Source organism: Myxocyprinus asiaticus, chromosome 26 (genome assembly GCF_019703515.2).
Source record: "Myxocyprinus asiaticus isolate MX2 ecotype Aquarium Trade chromosome 26, UBuf_Myxa_2, whole genome shotgun sequence".
In the NCBI taxonomy this organism is placed as follows: domain Eukaryota; kingdom Metazoa; phylum Chordata; class Actinopteri; order Cypriniformes; family Catostomidae; genus Myxocyprinus; species Myxocyprinus asiaticus.
In genome coordinates this window covers 29167316-29186860 of record NC_059369.1, presented here as the reverse complement: position 1 = coordinate 29186860, position 19545 = coordinate 29167316, and the positions used below count along the sequence as shown (strand labels likewise).

General features: G+C 39.8%; 1 protein-coding gene across 1 annotated transcript in view; it reads right to left on the bottom strand.

Moving 5' to 3' along the window:
- The window catches only part of LOC127416826 (leucine zipper protein 2-like), a 180699-nt gene that overhangs the window by 65831 nt on the left and 95323 nt on the right, over window positions 1–19545 (bottom strand). The window contains exon 2 of the mRNA XM_051656389.1: window positions 1856–1967. Coding sequence (XP_051512349.1) covers window positions 1856–1967 — 112 coding nt within the window. The remainder of the gene's footprint in view (window positions 1–1855; window positions 1968–19545) is intronic.

Below are 19545 nucleotides of genomic sequence, written 5' to 3'. Positions count from 1 at the left end.
TGCTAAAAAGGTTACGGTTGATCATGGTTTTACAGCAAATCCACTGGAGATCTCTGACTTGAACTCAGGGGATCTAGCAGCTTGGCATATGGCCAGGGAGTCTCCGGGCCCCTGTCCAGCAGAGAGGACCCTGAGGTTCTGCTACCCTTGCATACCGGAGTAGAGCCACCATATCCTGTCTTGACAGGACCATTACACTTGTTTGGCCATTACTATGCATTCTCATGCAGGAATTGCAGGAGAGAAGCTGCTTCTGGATTGACAGAGTGACCCATAGAATTTCAATTATGGAAATCAAATTGTCTCAAAATCATGGTGACCCATTTTAGTGACATATTTATTTGCTGTCAGTTTTATTTATGGTGTTTTGTCCTCATTCATTAATGCTCAAAACACTTCAGCCAAACAATAAGTTGTTCTGTGAATTAGGTTTAATGCATTCAGAGAGTATGGTTTTTCTCAGGCACCGGTGCCTGGTGGAATGCCATTGGACAAGGCAATCAAGTATTTGATTGAACTAAAAATGGATTTGCCTGGAATAATGCATTCTTTCTGTGGCTAATCAGTCTTCATATGTGCCAGCACTGCTTTACAGGTTTGCTTGCCAGATTCACTAATGCTTCTTGGCTACTTATTACTGCCTGGCTAATTACTGGTTAACATGCTATTTAAAATTGTACTATGTGTTTTGTGTATTGGTTTTATTTATATTTAATTAATTTATTTTGTTGTTGATGATGTTTTAGTTCCTGTTCACTGCAAAAAATCCAACAAATAATTGTTGTGTTCATGAAGATTTTCTTCCACACAATATCATGTGAAACAATGCTTTGACTTTTATGTAGACTTACAAACATTACATTGTTCAAGAAACAAACATTTGACTACCATTTGCATGCTCAGTGCGGTTCACCATTGAAACTGAGGCAGAGATCAGTTTTATGGGTTATTTTATGGGTCATGGATTTTTGGAAATGTGAATACTCTGAATCTACAAAACATACAAAATCCAACAAACACATGTTAGACTAGCAAAATTCCCTCAAATGCTGTCCCAGCCAAATAGAAAGTTGTCAGCACAAAAAAAAAAAAAAAAAAAAAAAAAAAAGAAAGTTCAGAAAGATCTCTTAACTTTTCACATTTTACAATGTACAAGTAAGCTAAACATTTTAGTTGCATGAGGTGTTTTGTTTAAAAGTTGTGAAAAGTCAAACATCTCTTCCATCCCGTCACTATGATACTTTGAGTTTTCTCAACATTGATTTATTTATTTATAATTTTTTGCTGTATTTCTCAAAATTCTAAAAAAAAAAGGAGTTGTTATTGTAGAAGCTTAGATACAAATGTACTCCAAATAGCTTCTTAGAGTTTGTGAAGTCAGACACAAAAGTGACAAATATCTAATTAAAAAAAAAAAAGAAAAAGAAAAGAAAAAGGCAAAAAAGAGGCAAACTACTGCCCCAAATAATTCAAAATATATTTTAACTACTGTATATGGAAAGTATTTACATCTGAAAGTGAAGTGTTTCTAAAGTGAAAAGTCAACAGAATACAAATTGCAAAGCATACGTGATAAGAGTAGGCTTAGATCTGAGTATCAGAAATGTCATAAATAGCATCATAGCTAGTTCAACAGCTTAAAGTACCTACACAGCGTTTGAAAATTGGATTTTAAACACCTCTCGCACTTGGAGTTGCCTTACATAAGCAAATTAAATTCTGCCTCCATCTGCAAGCATTAAATCATGTAACAAAGATGCACTATGGATTATTCAAATTTTCAAAGGAACATGAATCTGTTTAACCTTCACACCATCATATGGCCAGGCCTGTGGGGGAAGAGAGGATCTCTTACCTGCAGGTTACCCTTTATGCTTTCCAGCTCCTTTGATGTTTTAGAAAGGTGTTGTAAAATTCCTGTCCTCTCTGTGAAAACCTCCTTCAGCTTCTTTTCCAGCCCCTCATAGCTACAGGATGAGAAAAGAAACAGGAAGATGACTTCTTCAAGTCTATGGCATGCCTGGCAAATTCATTCTGCATGGCAGGTTGCAGAAGTATGGAGGATTTGAAGCCATTGTGAGTGGAGGATGAACTCATGAAAAACATCCAGTAGTTAATCATAAAAAATTCTGAAACACAATTTGTGACCACCTTAAAGGTCACAATTTCTTTCTGTTTTAGGAATTTTTGCTATTGTTGTGCTGTATATTACCTCTAGTAGGCTGGGTAATACATTGAATATTCATGACATATTCACAATAATTTTCCTGGTGATTATTGTGCTGAATTGAGCGACATTTCATATGTCATTATAGTTTTGATGTGCTTTTCATTTGGGCAAGTTTCCTAAAGGCTGTGTCACTGGACTAGTATAGCAATTCCTAACTGTCTTACAACTTACAAGAGCATTAAGTCTGATGTTTTAATAGTGTCTCTCATTTAAACATCAGTAGCAAAAAAGCCATTTAGAGTTGAAAAATCATTTCCATGAATCAGTTCAAACTGTTGGTTTCAAATGAATTGAATTCAACGGTTCGTTGTTTATGTGTTTATTTAGTGAAAAACAGTGTGGAAATTTAAGATGCCTTGATTATTTTAAACTATATTTGTATTGTATTTTAGAATCTACTTGGCAACAATAATATTTTTATGCCATTTCAGAACAAATACACATAGATTTATATTGAATATTGCCAAAAGACTGAAAAAAATTTAGCTATAATTTTGTAGCTATATCACCCAGCCGTAACCTCTAGCTTTTATTTCATTCTAAACATCTGTGTCTCTGCTTATATTTGATGTATTATATCTACAAAGCTACAAAATACCAGGCCTACCTCCATAAAAACACATATAGCCATATTTATCTCAAGCAATTCTGTCAGAATATCAACACTTTGCCAACCCAAAAAGACAGGCACAGCTGTGCACAGCACAAACATGATAAATAAATAAATAAATATAATGTGTCATGATTTTCTTTTGTCACTGTCCCAAATATAAAACATAAATAAGTTATGTAGAGCGCAGTCAAATACTTTCAACAAAGGGCTTTTTGCAATGTATGCTGTGCTGCTCTCAACTGAACCTTTATGTCAGCGAAAGCATCAACAACCAAAGCACAGTCATACGAATCTCCATGATGGAAAGCAACACCTGTGAAATAAATAAATCATGCTGGAATGCATCCTGCCTATAAACTCCTACAGTGTGATGTCTGTGTAACTGATCAAGGGTGGAAGCTGAAAGAGACAAAAAAAGAAAAATCACATCTTCTCTGCTAGACTTATTTATTATCCAATGGAGATGGGCTTACTTAGGGAAGACCTATGAGAGGTCAATAAATTGAGCCTGGCTCAAAACAGAAATGACTTCAAGGCCACAACCATACAGATAACCATACAGTCTGTTCTCTGCATATGAATAAATTGGTTATTACTGTCAAGGGTTAATAATTACACTGTGACCTCTTTTGACACAGCTGTTTTGGCAGGCTCTCACACGAGAGGTACTATGAGAAAAGTGTTGTAATGAGAATCAGCCTGACAGACAAGCAGGCTTAGAATTGCATGATGCACTCTCTGGCTTCTTGTTGCCAGCGATCTCATAATTCTGATTAGAGCCACACCATGTGAGGGCTGACGATAAGCCACAATCCCTACTGAAGAAAAGATGGTTAGCTGGAAAGATCTGACAAAACAATTTGAACACATGACTGCTCTTTGAAAAACAGATTGTTCAGGATGAAGGGAGCTTTGAGTAACGGCACATGACAAGCAGAGAAATAAGCACATGCACATAGATGCAAACTAGTACCAGAGACAGTATAACGAGTAGTAGGCATACTTCTTGTATGAAAATAATTGGGAGAAATTGCAATCCCACTTTTCAGTTAATAAGTCACCTTTTTAATAGAGGCATTGCAATGCTCAATATGTGTAGGAATGGTAGTCCCTTCTTTCTGTTAAAGGAGCCAATCGGCTTTTTAAAAAGGCATCGCAGCACTCAAAATGGCTGCTGAAGGAATAGAAGTCCCACCTTTCAGAGAGCCAATAGAGCTGTTCAGCTGTTCAGTCAATTTGCAAGCGAACCCCGAAGGCTAATTTCACCACCTGTTCCCTCTAGGATTTTCCTATGGGTTTTTATAATGGGGTTTTTCAATTTAAATAAATAAAGTCTTTGGTAAATATAACATGAAGAAACTTGGACGTTTTGCTATACAACATTAATTACACAGAGTTATACCTCAAAAGTGAATTCTGAGGTGGCTGTGATTTTTTTTTTAAATGTATGTTGTTAACAAGTTGCTGAAGAAGAACTACAACTACCACAAGCATGTGAGTGTAGGTGCCTGACAAAACGGAAAACTGTTGTAGTCCTAATCGAGCAACATGTTAGCAACATTAGCCGGCATTAAAAATCACATTTGGGGTATGACTGTGTGTAATTTATGCTGTAGAACAAGATATCTAAGTATCTTCATGTAATGTTTACCACAGACCTTATTTTACTTATAAATCCAAAACTGTCATTATAAAAACCCACAGGAAATCCCCCTGAAGGAACCCATGGCTCGAAAATGCCATGAAAATGCTTTTTGATAAAGGTATTGCAACGCTCAGTATAGTGGATGTATAAATGGAAGTCCCGCCTTTCAGTTAATAGAACCTAATAGCAACACTTAAAGGGACAATTTACCCAAAAATGAAAATTGTCTTATCAGTTACTCACCCTCATGCCATCCCAGATGTGTATGACTTTTATAAAAACATCTCAGCTCTGTAGGTCCATACAATGCAAGTGAATGGTGATCAGACCTTTGTACTCCACAAGGGTGAGTAAATGATGAGAAAATTTTCATTTTTGGGTGAACTATCCCTTTAACATAGTGGTATAGTAAAGGCAGTCCTGTGGTTCAGTTAAAAGAGCCAATCGCCTATCTGATAAATGCATCACAACACTCAAAAAGGCAGCTGCAGGAATGGAAATCTTGCAATTTTTGTAATAAAAGAAACGTCTTTGTTTACTTTAGAACTTGCATGCACATTTAGGGACCAAACTGAAAGATATGGTTTTTTGAGTGAAAAGTTTTGGGATTTATTTATTTATTTATTTTTATTTATTTATTTATTTATTTATTTTTAGATGTGAAAGATGATATTGAAACAAAATCTTGATAAACTTGCCAAGTTTAGGATATTTGTATATAGTGCTGAGCCCTGGTCAATAAAGTGGAAAGTGCTCAACACACAAGCTGTTCATACAGCCCAGTATGGATGTGTAGGCCTACACAGTGGTAAAGATCAAATGGAGAGGGACTGGGCTTTAGCCAACACGGCAGGACCAATCACTTCTCATCTTCCATTAGTGACTGTTGGGCTGAGCTCTCTGTTAGACTAATGGCGTTAAAGGGCCATTTTATATGCTTTCAGAATGATATAATACCATAAAGAATGGAAATTGTAACCCCCAGCACATGACTAGAAAATGTGATGTTGTCAGAAGATGCATTTGGGAGTATTGCTTATTTGAAGAATCTTAATAATTTCCTATGTCATATTGTGTCTTCTTTTTTCCTGATTTATTTTTTGCCTTATCTCATCTGTTTTTATAACTTCTGGATTGCATGTTTAAATATTTAAGTTCAATAGCTGCACCTAAAGAGAGATGAATGTGTCCTGCGGCTGCTAAAAATAAAGATTCAATGTCTGCTGCTAAAAATCCTGTTTGGGTATGTGGTATTTAAATCCCTCTATATATGGTCTGCATGCTTTGAGATTTTTCTATAATTATGAATAAAAGAAGTGGAAAGAGAAATAAAAAGAGAAGCATTGAATGAAAAATTGCCAGGAAAAACAGCATTACTCCTTTTAAATGAATTGCAGCAGTGTTTTGTTCAGAAATGTTTATATTTTTGTATGCATACCATTTGGTTTCGGTTTTATTTCAAGTCCTCATGCACTGTTGTTCTGTGAGCCAAATACTGTCAGCATAGAACTGGAAGATTGAAAATATCCATCCCGACCAATGATATAGTCAATGTAACCAGAGACAAAACTGTAGGGGTATATGGAAAAACAAAATTACAATGTAAAATACTTTCCAACCTGTTCAACTGCATGAAAATACTACCGTCCACTGAACCAGATGGAATCATGCAGTAAATGCACAACAGCTAGTATAGATTCTTGCACAATGCATTCAATGCCACAGTGAAAAAATCAACAGAAAAGGGTTCTTCAGCCCTGTTTCCAAGTGCTTTGTACCAATACAATACAGATTATAATAGGGCTTTTATTGACTAGGATAATGGTGTTCTGACAATACAATGCCTAACCCAACAAGAACCAATTCAAGATGTCCTATGTTTGAGAAATCACATGAAATGAGTTTGATGCGAATAGGCTGAGTCTTCGCATTGTAGAAGTGAGAAGCAAAATTCCAGAAAGTTTTGAAATACATGGATGCCCAAAATCATTTGTTCAGCTAAAGCTAGAATTGGGGCACTTGTACTTTTTTCCCCTTGAATACTGCACACATATAAATTGTTTCTGTGTGACTAAGTTTAAAGGGGGTGTGAAATTTCCATTTCATGTTTTCATGTTGCTGTGCGCAGGCAAGGCTTTGGACAGTCTAAATGCTAAATCCCATTCTGTGTCTAGATGCAATTAAATGCTCATCTACAATTCTACTAAACAATGAGCATCAACACTTTCTCATTCAAACATCTGGAAAAAACCTGCAGCCAATGCAGTTCATTTTGCAAGTACCTTCTTTGTTTTGTATTCATATGACTACTTGCTATGCATTGCTGGAATATTGGCTTGAGTTTGAGTTTTATAGTTGACTCATAACTGCTTGAGATCTCATTAATATTTTGTCCCAGTCCTAATCTTGAAATTGAAATATAATCCATAATGCATTATTGAGCATTTCATTCAGGGATGCAGACATGAATAGATCTGTACCAACCATAGACTGCATGTCCAATTAAATTCAGTTTAAAATAACAAATTAACTGTGGTGTTTTTAGGGAGTAGAGGGGCCAAATGCCATATATATGTTTTAACTCTATTTCACCTCTAGACGTGTGATATGATTCTCTCCAGCTGCTCTCTTGTCTAGTGAGATGTTAAGCCATTTAATAATGCCCAGCTGGTGGTGTCTAGAGCCACCAGTATTACAGCATGACTGGTAGGGATCTGAAGGAATTGGAATTTTGGCCTGTTTAATACCTGGAATACATTTTGTCACACTCTGCAAATGCAACTGCCTAATAGATGGGCAAAATACAGGTAGCCACTCAGCCGGTGTGTACTAATGCAATAGCTGATAAATTATGCCATTGACAAGCACTCTAGGACTATATTTTACATTGTTTAATACTATTATTTTTGTTTGTCTCAGAGGGTTAGAATAGACATAATACATGTGGAAGCTAGCCAGCTTGTTATAACACTTCAGTTTGAAAATGTTCAACTTCTGGGTTGTTTTATTCATTAAAAATGTTGTTTTACGCAAGAGTAGCAAAAATTCCACATTAATCTTACTTTTTAGCTTCGAACAGAGGTGTTTTTATGCAAGTCTTGCTTAGTAGCAATGTGTACATTTCTGTAAGAGGGATAATTTTGTTTGATCACTGACTCTGTCGGTTCACCCATGCCAAATTTCTGTATTTTGTGTATATTAACCCATACAAAATAATCTTCTTATCAGGATCACAATTAGTGTTAAATACTGTATATGATGTGGGTGTAAATACAAGCTTAAAATAAGAAATGGGCCTTGGTATTTCCTTGAAATAGGTTCAAAATTCAGAGGTGTTTGTAGCAGTGATCAATCAGCGAAAGTGATGAGTGACGCTTGGAAATTATCCAGCCCCATACCAAGCCAAGAGCAGTTCAGCATGCGATGTTGCAATTTCTTCCTACAAATCACAGCTCAATATACCATACCGACCAGATATGACAGACTGCTCTACTAACATTATGAAGAGAGTAAGTCGCAGCAGGAACACAAATCACAACATTCAATATTGGACATCAACTGTTGGATCTTAATTTCAACTATGATTGGCCTTTTCTCACATTGTCTAATTCTAACGTGTCCACTTGAGTTATAGCCTGTCAAAACACTAAACTGACAAAAATTGTGATCTTGTTACGCAGGACTAACTATCCCTGGTTAATTCACTGGGTATGCATTTTAAGTATGTCACATGGATTACCGATATGGTGAGAGGAGTTTTTGTTTCAATCCAAAGGGCAAAGAAACATAAAAAATCAATCCTTTTCTATTACCCACAGATACCTGTATTGACTGGCTCACAGTGTCACAGTGTTCTCACATATGAGAGAAGACAGCAATCTGACAGACCCCGTGAAGACAAAAAAAATGACCTTTCGGGATCAGCTGTGTGAGGAAGGGTAAAGTGTCGCAGTGGGATGGTTCATGGCCTCTGTGCTCCAAAGGCAATTTTGAAAAAGACTGCGACATACATGTACACACTTCTCCAGTGAAGCGATTACAGAGCACTGCCCTAGCCGGACGAGCCTTGGTGGAAATTTAAATTGAATTTCTTTTTTTTTTTTTTTTTTTGTCATTACAAGAAGAGGAAAGGTATTTAACTATGAGGCTCTGTTCTGGCAAGACAAGTTAACCTACATATGTAACTAAATTTGGACCTGAAATATTTGAAATGCTTTTTATTGCATAAAACACAGTGGAGAAAAGAAGTCACAAGATATCTACAAAATCAGAATATGAACACTTCCCTGTGCTTTAGAGAGTTTGGGAGACAGATATTAAGTAAAGAGACAGACACACTTTATTAATTTTGAGGGGAAATTCAAGTATTAAGATAATATAAGTGATTTTTGCTTGCATATTGGGCTGTGGTTTCAGTTAAAAAAATAAAAGAAATAAAAATCTCTTTTGCACACTAGAGACTACGTAGAGCAACATTAAAATCAGTTCATAACCCTGTTATTGCCAAGACCGGAATATTATTATTTCTTTGGAGCCATAATCGTATTTTCAAGATGCACAGTATTCAATCCATTTACATCAATTTGGATAAAATGAAAGTGATAAGATGTTCTGAGACTGTAGGCTTAATTACATGAGACCCACAAGAACATGAACAATAAAATATGATTCACCGCAGCCTATAATAAAGCGTTTCATGTCCTCTTGTTGAGTGACGCCTCATTAGTGAGCTGCAGCCATAGGTAAGCACTAAAAAGCAATGGGGTCAAATACGAGAACAGTTTCATGTATCATTTACTTAATCAAACCTCTTCAGCAGATGGTTAGGTGTGTTGTAAACCCTCAAGTGCATGGTGTCCACTACATTGTGCAGATCTTTAAAATTCATTTTAAACCATTCAGTGAGTGATCTCACATCTCAAACACTATGAATAATTTTCTTTGACTGTCCTCTTTATAAGGTATTTTTATTTGAATGGCAACATGAATTGAACATGGTGACAAAAGGGGTGATGTGCCAAGTAAATTTTCATTACCCTCTGTTGTAATGGACAGATGTATAACACTCTCAAAATGTATAATTTGGAGGGAAAAAGATGAGGATGAAAGTGAAAGAATAAGAGAATAATTACAGAATTTTAATTTGTTTGAGTGAACTATACATTTATCATTATTATTATTATTTATTTTATTTGGTTTTTTTGTTTGTGATTTAAATAGTCATACATCAGAGGGTTAAATAGATAATAATTTAAGATGGACTTGCTGGTCAGGAAAAATGTGTTTTGATTAGATATCAGATACTACGAGCAATTATTTCTCCTTGTGGGACAGTGTTTTGTAATGCTTTGTTTGTTCATTGTTATCAGGTTGCACATAGCAGGAGCCGAACTAAATAAGCATGCCAATCATTGCTGCATATGGGGATGCAATGTTTTCTCACAAGGCTTTAATTCGGAGTGCAAACAGACAATCCAGTGTGCCTGCTTAGCACCCATGTGCTAATGGAAGTCTTTGGGCAATTGGCAGAGAGTTAAATACAATACTGACAATTTATACTCTTATATTTTCAGCTGGCACAACCTGTTATATCTTATCTCTACAGGCCTGCACCTGCCTCCTTTGCGAAGAACCCTTATTAACCCTCATTGCCTGCATTATATGTTGAATTGTCATTGCACTTTTACAATGTATGCAAGCCAAGGGAACCGAGAAACCACACAGGTCGCTTTTCACTCAAATGGCAGTCATCTCCTCTGCTACAGAGTCTGCCAAAGGTCCCCCCGCAATTCTAACCCTCATCCATCTTTGTGGAGCACTGGATGCATGGGCTGTACTCCTCCATCCTATACGCAGCCAAGTGCCGTGTTTGCCAAATGTTTACACAATGAAATCATTCCAAATGTTAATCTCAACCAATGATGTTGCATTATAGCGGCCCACTCTCAACCTCAACTGATCCATCTGCATCAGTGTTAAACTGTGTGTGTAAAACAGAGAGAGAGATAGAGCGAGAGAGAGAAAAACAAAAAATTAATTTGTCTGTGTGCATGGGCATTTCAGATTTTTTTTATTTTTATTTTTTTATTATTTTTTGTTTTTATGAGAATGACTTTAAGAACCAAGAACTGAAGATAAAAAGCACCCATTTTTGCTGTTAGTTTTCTTATTATCCTTCTGCTATTTTAAAAATGGCAGCCCATAGAACTATATGGTAAAATGTTGTGAAATGTATCACATTTATAGAAGAGTAACTTATATCGAGCCAACTTATGTTGTCTATTTTATTTATTTACTTATTTATTTATTTCTGGCATTTATTCCTTTGGATCATGCTCAATGAAATGTACATGTTGCCACTGAGGTGCTAAGCCCTGTAAGTGCTGCTTGCAGCTATATTTCGTATTGTTCTCTCCTTGCCCAGAGGCTAGGATAACACTGGGAGGATAAAAAAAAGTCCATCAGTCACCAATACTTTATCACTGAATACTAATGACATAGAAAATAGTTACTTCTCCTAATCTAACTTTACTTGGCTCATATACCTAATTAGCTGTAGCACAGGGAAATTTGTTTGATACATATTTATTAATTGACTACAATTATGTGGACAATAATTGGGAAAACAAGCATGCAAATAATTTTTCAATGGATCAGATTTATTTGTCTCAAAGTTATTACTTGAGTTGATGTGAAAAGCAGAACCAGCCTGGCAAAAAATAAACAGAAAATGGCGTAATAATATTCTTGAATATTCAGAATCTTGAAAAATTGGATACATTTGTGACCTCCTGTTTTTTTTTTTTTTTTTTTTTTTTTTTTTCAGGTGGAAAACATTTCTAATAGTCTTTTAAATGAATGAGATCCCTCTCTCTCCATTTCTCTTTGTTTCACCATATCTCTCTACCTCTTTATCAAGTAAAAAAATAAAATGAAATCGTTAAGACAGTGTTCCAGGTGAAAGACATGACAGTCCAGGCATGGGTGGTGGGAGTTTGCTGAGAGTGCCCCTTAACTGAGCCCCGGACGTTTAAAGGCTGATATTACTGGAGGCACGTTCACTACAGCAAGTGTCAAGACCAGGGGAATGTTAGAGGAAGGGGTAATGGTTTCACTAATCTTGTATGTGCTAGACATCCCATTAAAGTTGTAGGGACAAGATGTCAAGGGAACAATCAGTGACCACTTAGAGCCACACAAAGCAGGTGTCAGGGTCCTTTCACATGTAGAAATGAGAATATCTCCTCAGGTTATCCAGTGACATCTAGGAAAAAAGGCTGTGTGGTGAAATTGGGTGTCAACCACAGGGAGAGTCTTGATATTTGGGTGGCAGATCTGTGGGTAGAATTAGTTTTGTCATTTGGTGTATGAGTGTGCTGCCCTGATGCTGATGGGGTGACTCCTATTAAGAGACTATTTGGTAAAAGGATTCAAAGCAACATTGGAAAGACTCTTAGCTTTCAATGCATGACTGGTTCAGAAACTGATCAAGCACAAAAGTCATCTTAGGAACTAAGAAACTCTTGAGAGGCTTTTGAAATGATGCACTGAATTGCTGTGACCAATTCCTGAATCCTCACCCCACCCCATCACCCCATCTGTCTGTATGCACCCTCTATTATCTGTCCACTGGATTCAAAATTGGTGCGTATTCAATGGGCAATGCCTGGGTGTCACCGATAAGCATTGTCTGTCACCTGACAGCTATTTATTAGGGTTTGACAGTGTACAAACCTTTTGGGTTAATTCACACAAGCTGTCATAACAATCCACTCCAAGTGTCTCTATCTCTGTGTGTAAGGTAAGGTTATAACATGCTCAAATGTATAAGGGAAACAAATCGAAATCTGGTATCATAAAACTGGCAGGAGATTTTATTCACAAACAACTTCAGTGTTTGAACACAGTGTTTGCTGCTATACATTAACAAGAAGTGATCAGTTCGCTTTCAGTTTCCAGATTATCACATGCTCAGCATATTCAAAAGGACAGCCTACATTTTGATGTGTGATTAAATTAAATAAAAAAAGTGACCATTCTGATAATCAAATATTCTCTTTTAAACAGAGCCTGTGGCTTATTTTAATTTAATTTCAAGAGTCTTTGGTGAAAGAGATAAAAGCATCACTTATTTTGAGGAGTGCTTTTGTTTTCATTCTTGTAGGGCACTTACTCTCTAATAATTTGTTTACCATTAATATAGATGTTGTATTCAAAATGTTTTCTCAACCCTCAAAACCAGTATAAGAGAAAATTAATTGAAGTTTTTCAATAGTATATGAAGCATTAAATACAGCATACTGTACATTGGTGTTTCTTCATCTTCAGACAATTTTAGTGTCACTGTGGACGACTAGAAAGTAAAGTTGAAAAATGTTCACACTGTCACTGGTTTGCACAATTGTTCATTTAATTTGGCCAACAGTTTATGTGTGTGCATCAAAGTCGTGAAAATTCCCACCACAGTGTCATTTCGACCACATCTCAAATTCTGTACTGTGTTTCATAGAATTCTTTGGCGGAAATGTCAGTGATGGGATTGACATTTTTAAATTGTTTGAAATAAAATGGCTCCTTTGTCTTGCGAAGTCTTATTTTGTAGCTAACAGATCTATCTATCTATCTATCTATCTATCTATCTATCTATCTATCTATCTATCTATCTATCTATCTATCTTCCTCTCTGTCTCTTTCTCTCTCTCTCTCTCTCTCTCTCTCTCACTCTCACACACACACACACACACACACACACACTCTCTCTCTCTCTCTCTCTCTCTCTCTCTCTCTCTCTCTCTCTCTATATATATATATATATATACACAGTATATATATACATTTGAAATTGAAATCTGTTAATAATCTTTTAATAAAAATTAAGCTCTGGGACATGAAGTTGCCCGAAGTTGAAGAAACACCCATAAATACATTGGCTCCAAAAAGTATTTGGACCCTTAAAAATGTATAAATGTCTTTGCATAATATAATGATATTTATACCACAGGTCTTTTGAATGCTTGATTCTGATTGGTTAACGGACATTCTAAGGTGTGCAATTATTTTTCAAGGAAACGCATGGCTATAAAGTAGTTCCAGGTCTTGAACGCATAACGGTTCCATATCACTTCGCCAAATTATTTCAGTTATTTCAAAGAGATCTACAGGCTACCACAACAAAATAACAAATTCAAACATAGTCATTGGTTAAAGTAAATTGGTTAAGAATGTCAAAACAATGTCTAAAATATCCTACATTTATTTCAATTTCGGTTAAAAAGAGCCCTTGTGCTCCCTCGTCTCCCCCGCACTTACACACGCTCACACACACAAACACATATGCACGCATGCGCACACACACGCTCACACAAACACACATACAGTACGCTCACACACACATACGCTCGCACTCACTCACACACACACACACATACATACGCTCGCACTCGCACACACACACACACACACAACCTTTTTACTCCTATGCCGAAAAGCAATGCATCCTCCATTGCTAGTTCTAACGGCAACGAAGGCTTGAGCTGTATCAAAGCTAGATACTCTTGATCAATACAACAGTTTCTATATTATCTGAAATATCTGTGGGAATAACCCTCGCGCTCCCCCTCTCACACACACACTCGTGGACACACATTATACGTGTAACGCACACACTTAAGGCCCAAACATACTCGTTAGAGACAAAAAGAGTCATCATGTCAGCGCACTTCTGCATCTCAGTGGGGATGAAAAAAGTTATTAAAAGGTTTACAACAGGAATATGGCGACACACATCTTGCCGATTTTGAAGCGATGTTACTTTTGACATTAGCTGCAACAAAAAAAGGTAATCCCAGAAGCGAGATATCTCATTTTCTGAGTTTCTCTCTTTTGATCCCTCAAATACAAACTCACACACTAACTCACACACGCACAAACGCTCTTATTTGTTACTCAAGTAAATCCTCCAGTAAAGCAGCGCAAGCATCGCAATCCTCCGTTGCTAGTTCTAAAGTGACGTTTTTGAATTAGCAACGAAGGCTCGAACTATATCAAAGCAGGATGCTGAATCTGTGGTGAAATAAAGCAGTTCCTCTCATAAGAGCGTTTTAGGGACGAAAACCAGAAAATGTCTTGAGATAAAACCCTGAACGATGTCTTAAGGTGTGGCAACCATGGTATAAGTGGAATAACTGACTATATGCAAAAACTTGGATATGTAAGGAATAATTGATGACGGACCATTGAATTGTTTAAAAATAATGCTCCCCTGCATGTCGTGACCGCATTACCACCTCGGGTGTGCATTATTTTTAAACAATTCAATGGTCCGTTGTCAATTATTCCTTACATATCCAAGTTTTGCATTATATCACAAACACACCTTTCAAAAATACAATTGTTAGGTTTCAAATTAGAATAGAATGCAATTGACCCTTCGTTAAGCTCGCCCCCCCCCCCCCCCCCCGGTCACAGTCACTCGCTCTGACAAGCTCTGCAGAAATCCCCATTGGAATGAATGGGAGACTGCCGTGAACGACGTGGTTTTTGGCAAAATATTTTCATAAATGGAATGGATAATATTTATATATGGGCTGGTATAAGGAGTAACATTGTAATACATATTTATCTGAACTTTTTTGTAAAAGAAATTGTTAAATTACACAGTAATTTGATTAAAAACTGTGGAGACTGTGAATCAGAATCAAGGCAAACGATTATTACAGTCACTTGAAAAGAGAAAAACTTAATTTAATAGCAATTACACATTTAATAACATTAGCGTAAGTGAACACACTCATTTTGATTCTGTGAACTGTTTATTTACTATCACTTTTTACTATGACTTGAATCAATACAAAAATGAATTAATGTACAGTTATTAGCTTTAATTTACCATGGAGCAAATGTAGGTGTCGTTGCTGATGTTAAATGTTCACTTTGGAATGAGGGTTGACACAGTTTAATTCATAACATGCTCTTCTCCAGATTTATTTAAAGATAATAAAAATTAAAAAAGTAAGAAAAATACTGCATGTATCCTCTCTGGGTAACTCATGTCACTATTACAAATAACCCGGCAACAACGTGTTTTAATTATTATTATTATTTTCATTGGAAAATAGCAAATGTGTGTCAGAGTACCAGTGGCAAAGCAACAGTTGCTAAGACAGGATTGGTCAGAAGCGCTTTTAAGGGGGGCTTTGTGAAGGGTAAGTTTGGCAGCGTGGGCGTGGTCAAGCATCTCTCCGGAGAGAGAGAAAGCGGTAAGGGCGCTTACACCTGAGTTAAATTATGTCTAACACCTGTCTCTAATTTCAGTGAGCACGGGGAGAGCGGCATAAATAAAGCCACACTGCTGGTAGACGAGAGAGAGAGCCTGGGCACCAGAGAGCCAGTTGTGAAGCCAAGAGTCTATTATTGAGTTAAGAGTTTATTTTTGTGAAATAGTTTGTGTATTTTAGAGTGAGTCATTGAGCAGTGCAAGAGCCCTGAACGAGTGCATTTGCTGCAGTAAGGAGAATAAAACACTTACCTGAACCAGGAAATCTGCTTCTCGCCTCCTCCTTACACTGAGAAGTGTTACACTGGTGCTGAAACCCGGGAATAAACGTTTGAAGATGGACGGAAGTCACCCCGTAGAGTCCTCCCAGTTGGCTGAGATCCTCCAAGCCCTCGCTGGCTTGCATCGGAGCCACCAGCAATCCCTGCTTGAGCTCCAGCAAGATCAAGACCGCCGGTTTGTGGAGCTCATGCGCGCTCAAGCAGAGGACCGACAGGCGATCCGGAGCCTCCTCAGCCAGGAGGCATCCCCAGCCGCGACACCGGACATCCACACGCCGTTACCCCCGCCTGCGCTACAGAAGATGGGGTGGCGGACAACCCAGAGGCGTTCCTGGATCTCTTCGAGCTCACCGCCGAAATCTGGGGCTGGCCACTCGGCCAGTGGGTGGCCCGACTCATACCACTGCTGTCCGGGGAAGCCCAGCTCATGGCTCAACAACTACCAGCGATGAGCCTCCTGGCTTACGGAGACTTAAAGAAAGCCATCCTGCAACGGGTTGGTCGGAGTCCGGAAGAAAGTCGTCAACTCTTCCAGAGCCTGAAGTTGGAGAGCTCCGACTGCCCATTTGCCTTCGCCCAGCAGCTCCGTGACGGCTGCCGAAGATGGTTGCTAGCGGGGGACCGCGATGTCGACGGGATTATCGACCAGGTGGTACTGGAGCAATTAATATATTGACTGCCAAATGGACAGCGGAGTGGGTCCAGTGCCACCACCCGGCGTCGCTGGAGGAAGCCATTCGGCTTGCGGAGGACCACATGGCGGCAATCCCGAGGGAGGAAGAGCCCTCCTACACTCTCTCTCTTCCCCCTGTCTCATCCCCCTCCCCTCTCTCCTCTCGTTCTGCTCTCTCTCCAGGTCCCATCCTGCCCCACGCAGACGAGGAGGATTTTAGCCCCTGAGACCAGTTCCCCAGGTGTGGGAGGTGACACCTTCCCCTATCCCGATGCCCCGCTGCTCTCCCCCTCAGGGGGGGGCACCCGCCGACGCAAGTGCAGGCGTAGCGCCTGGGCCAGCCTGCCGGAGGTGCAGAGACCCGGGCCACTTCCGGGATCAGTGCCCTCTGATGGAGCTGGGGATGGTGGTGCGGGTCTCTGACCTCCCACAGGCTGCCCCTGACCGGGCCGGAGCATACCGGATACTGGTAAGTGTCAAGGGGGGTACTCAGCAAGCGTTGGTGGACACCGGGTGTAATCAAACCACTATCCACCAACGCTTGGTTCAACCCGAGGCATTGGACACAACTAAAACGGTGAGGGTGAAATGTGTGCATGTGGATATTCACAAGTATCCGGTGGTGACCCTGACAATTAAATTCTGGGGGAAAAAGCATAGAGTGGAGGCCACGGTTAGTTCCCGCCTCACCCATCCGCTGATTTTGGGGACTGATTGGCCTGATTTTAGAGTTTTATTAAAGGGAATTTGCGCGGATGGGTCCTGTATGAAGTTAGGGAGATGTGAAATGTGCGATGCTCTGGCAGGGGAGGCAGAGCCAGGGCCGTCCTTGACAGCTCCACGTCATAATGACGAGAGAGGGGGAGAGGCTGCAGCCCCTCCCCTTCTCAGGGAATTCCCTGAGGGAGATTTCCCTTTGGAGCAGTCACGAGACGAAACCCTCAAACACGCCTTCGACCAAGTGAGAGTCATCGATGGTCAACGACTCCCTTTCATACCCCTATTTTGCGATTATAAATGAGCAGTTGTATAGAGTGAAGCAGGATGCTCAGACTAAAGAGGATACAACCCAACTTTTGATTCCAAGGAGCCGTCGGGAAATGGTATTCCAGGCGGCTCATTATAATCCCATGGCGGGTCACTTAGGTGAAAGGAAAACACTGAACCGTCTAATAGCCCGCGTCTACTGGCCGGGCATTGGCGGCGATGTCCGCAGGTGGTGTGCGGCGTGCCGCGAATGCCAGCTGGTTAACCCACCAGCCACCCCAAAAGCGCCATTGCGCCCTCTCCCTTTGATCGAGGTCCCCTTTGAGAGAATTGGAATGGACCTCGTCGGGCCATTAGAACGGTCAGCACATGGACATCGCTTTGTATTGGTCCTAGTGGACTATGCAATGCGATATCCGGAAGCAGTGCCTCTTCGCAACATCTAAGCACGTAGTGTTGCAGAGGCACTCTTCAAAATAATCTCCCAGGTGGGGATTCCGAAAGAAATCCTCACCGATCAGGGCACAACGTTTATGTCATGGACACTACGCGAACTGTACGAGTTGTTAAATATTAAATCAATTCGCACCAGCGTATACCATCCTCAAACGGATGGCCTGGTGGAATGATTTAATAAAACCCTCAAAAACATGATTCGTAAGTTCGTGCACGACGATGCTAGAAATTGGGATAAATGGCTCGACCCCCTGTTGTTTGCAGTACGAGAGGTCCCGCAAGCCTCCACTGGCTTCTCCCCAATCGAGCTGCTGTATGGGCGACGCCCATGCGGTGTGCTTGATGTATTGCGGGAGGCCTGGGAGGAGGGACCTTCAAACAGTAAAAATGAAATTCAATACGTTCTTGATCTTAGAGCAAAACTCCACACTTTGGGGCAGCTAACACAGGAGAATTTACTCCAAGCTCAAGAACGACAGCGCCGACTGTATGACAGGGGAACTCGGCTAAGGGAATTTGCACCGGGAGATAAAGTGCTTGTATTGCTTCCCACGTCGAGCTCTAAATTTCTCGCCAAGTGGCAAGGACCCTTTGAGTTCACACGACGAGTGGGAGATCTCGATTATGAGGTTAAACGAACCGATAGAGGGGGCGCACGTCAAATATACCACCTCAATCTCCTGAAATTATGGAGGGAGGCGGTTCCCGTGACGTTGGCTACGGTAGTTCCCGAGAAGGCGGAGCTCAGACCGGAGGTGAGTTCAAAACATAAACAGTTCACCCCGGTCATTTGCGGAGACCACCTCTCACCGAGTCAACTCGCGGAGGTTTCTAGGTTGCAACAGGAGTTTGCGGATGTGTTCTCCCCTCTTCCGGGACGTACAAACCTCATTCACCACCACATCGAGACCGAGCCGGGGGTCGTGGTACGTAGCCGCCCCTATCGATTACCCGAACACAAGGAGAAAATCGTTCGGGAAGAATTGGATGCAATGCTCGATATGGGGGTAATAGAAGAATCCCACAGCGATTGGTCCAGCCCAGTTGTTCTAGTGCCTAAGAGCGACGGGTCTGTACGATTCTGTGTGGATTATAGGAAAGTCAACGCGGTGTCTAAATTTGATGCGTATCCAATGCCTCGCATTGATGAGTTGCTCGATCGGTTGGGCACTGCTCGATTTTATTCGACATTGGATTTGACGAAGGGTTATTGGCAGATCCCCTTGACACCAATTTCCCATGAAAAAAAATGCCTTCTCCACACCGTTTGGATTACACCAATTTGTGACACTTCCGTTCGGTTTGTTTGGAGCCCCGGCTACGTTTCAGCGTCTCATGGATCGAATCCTCAGACCGCATTCAGCTTACGCCACTGCCTATTTAGA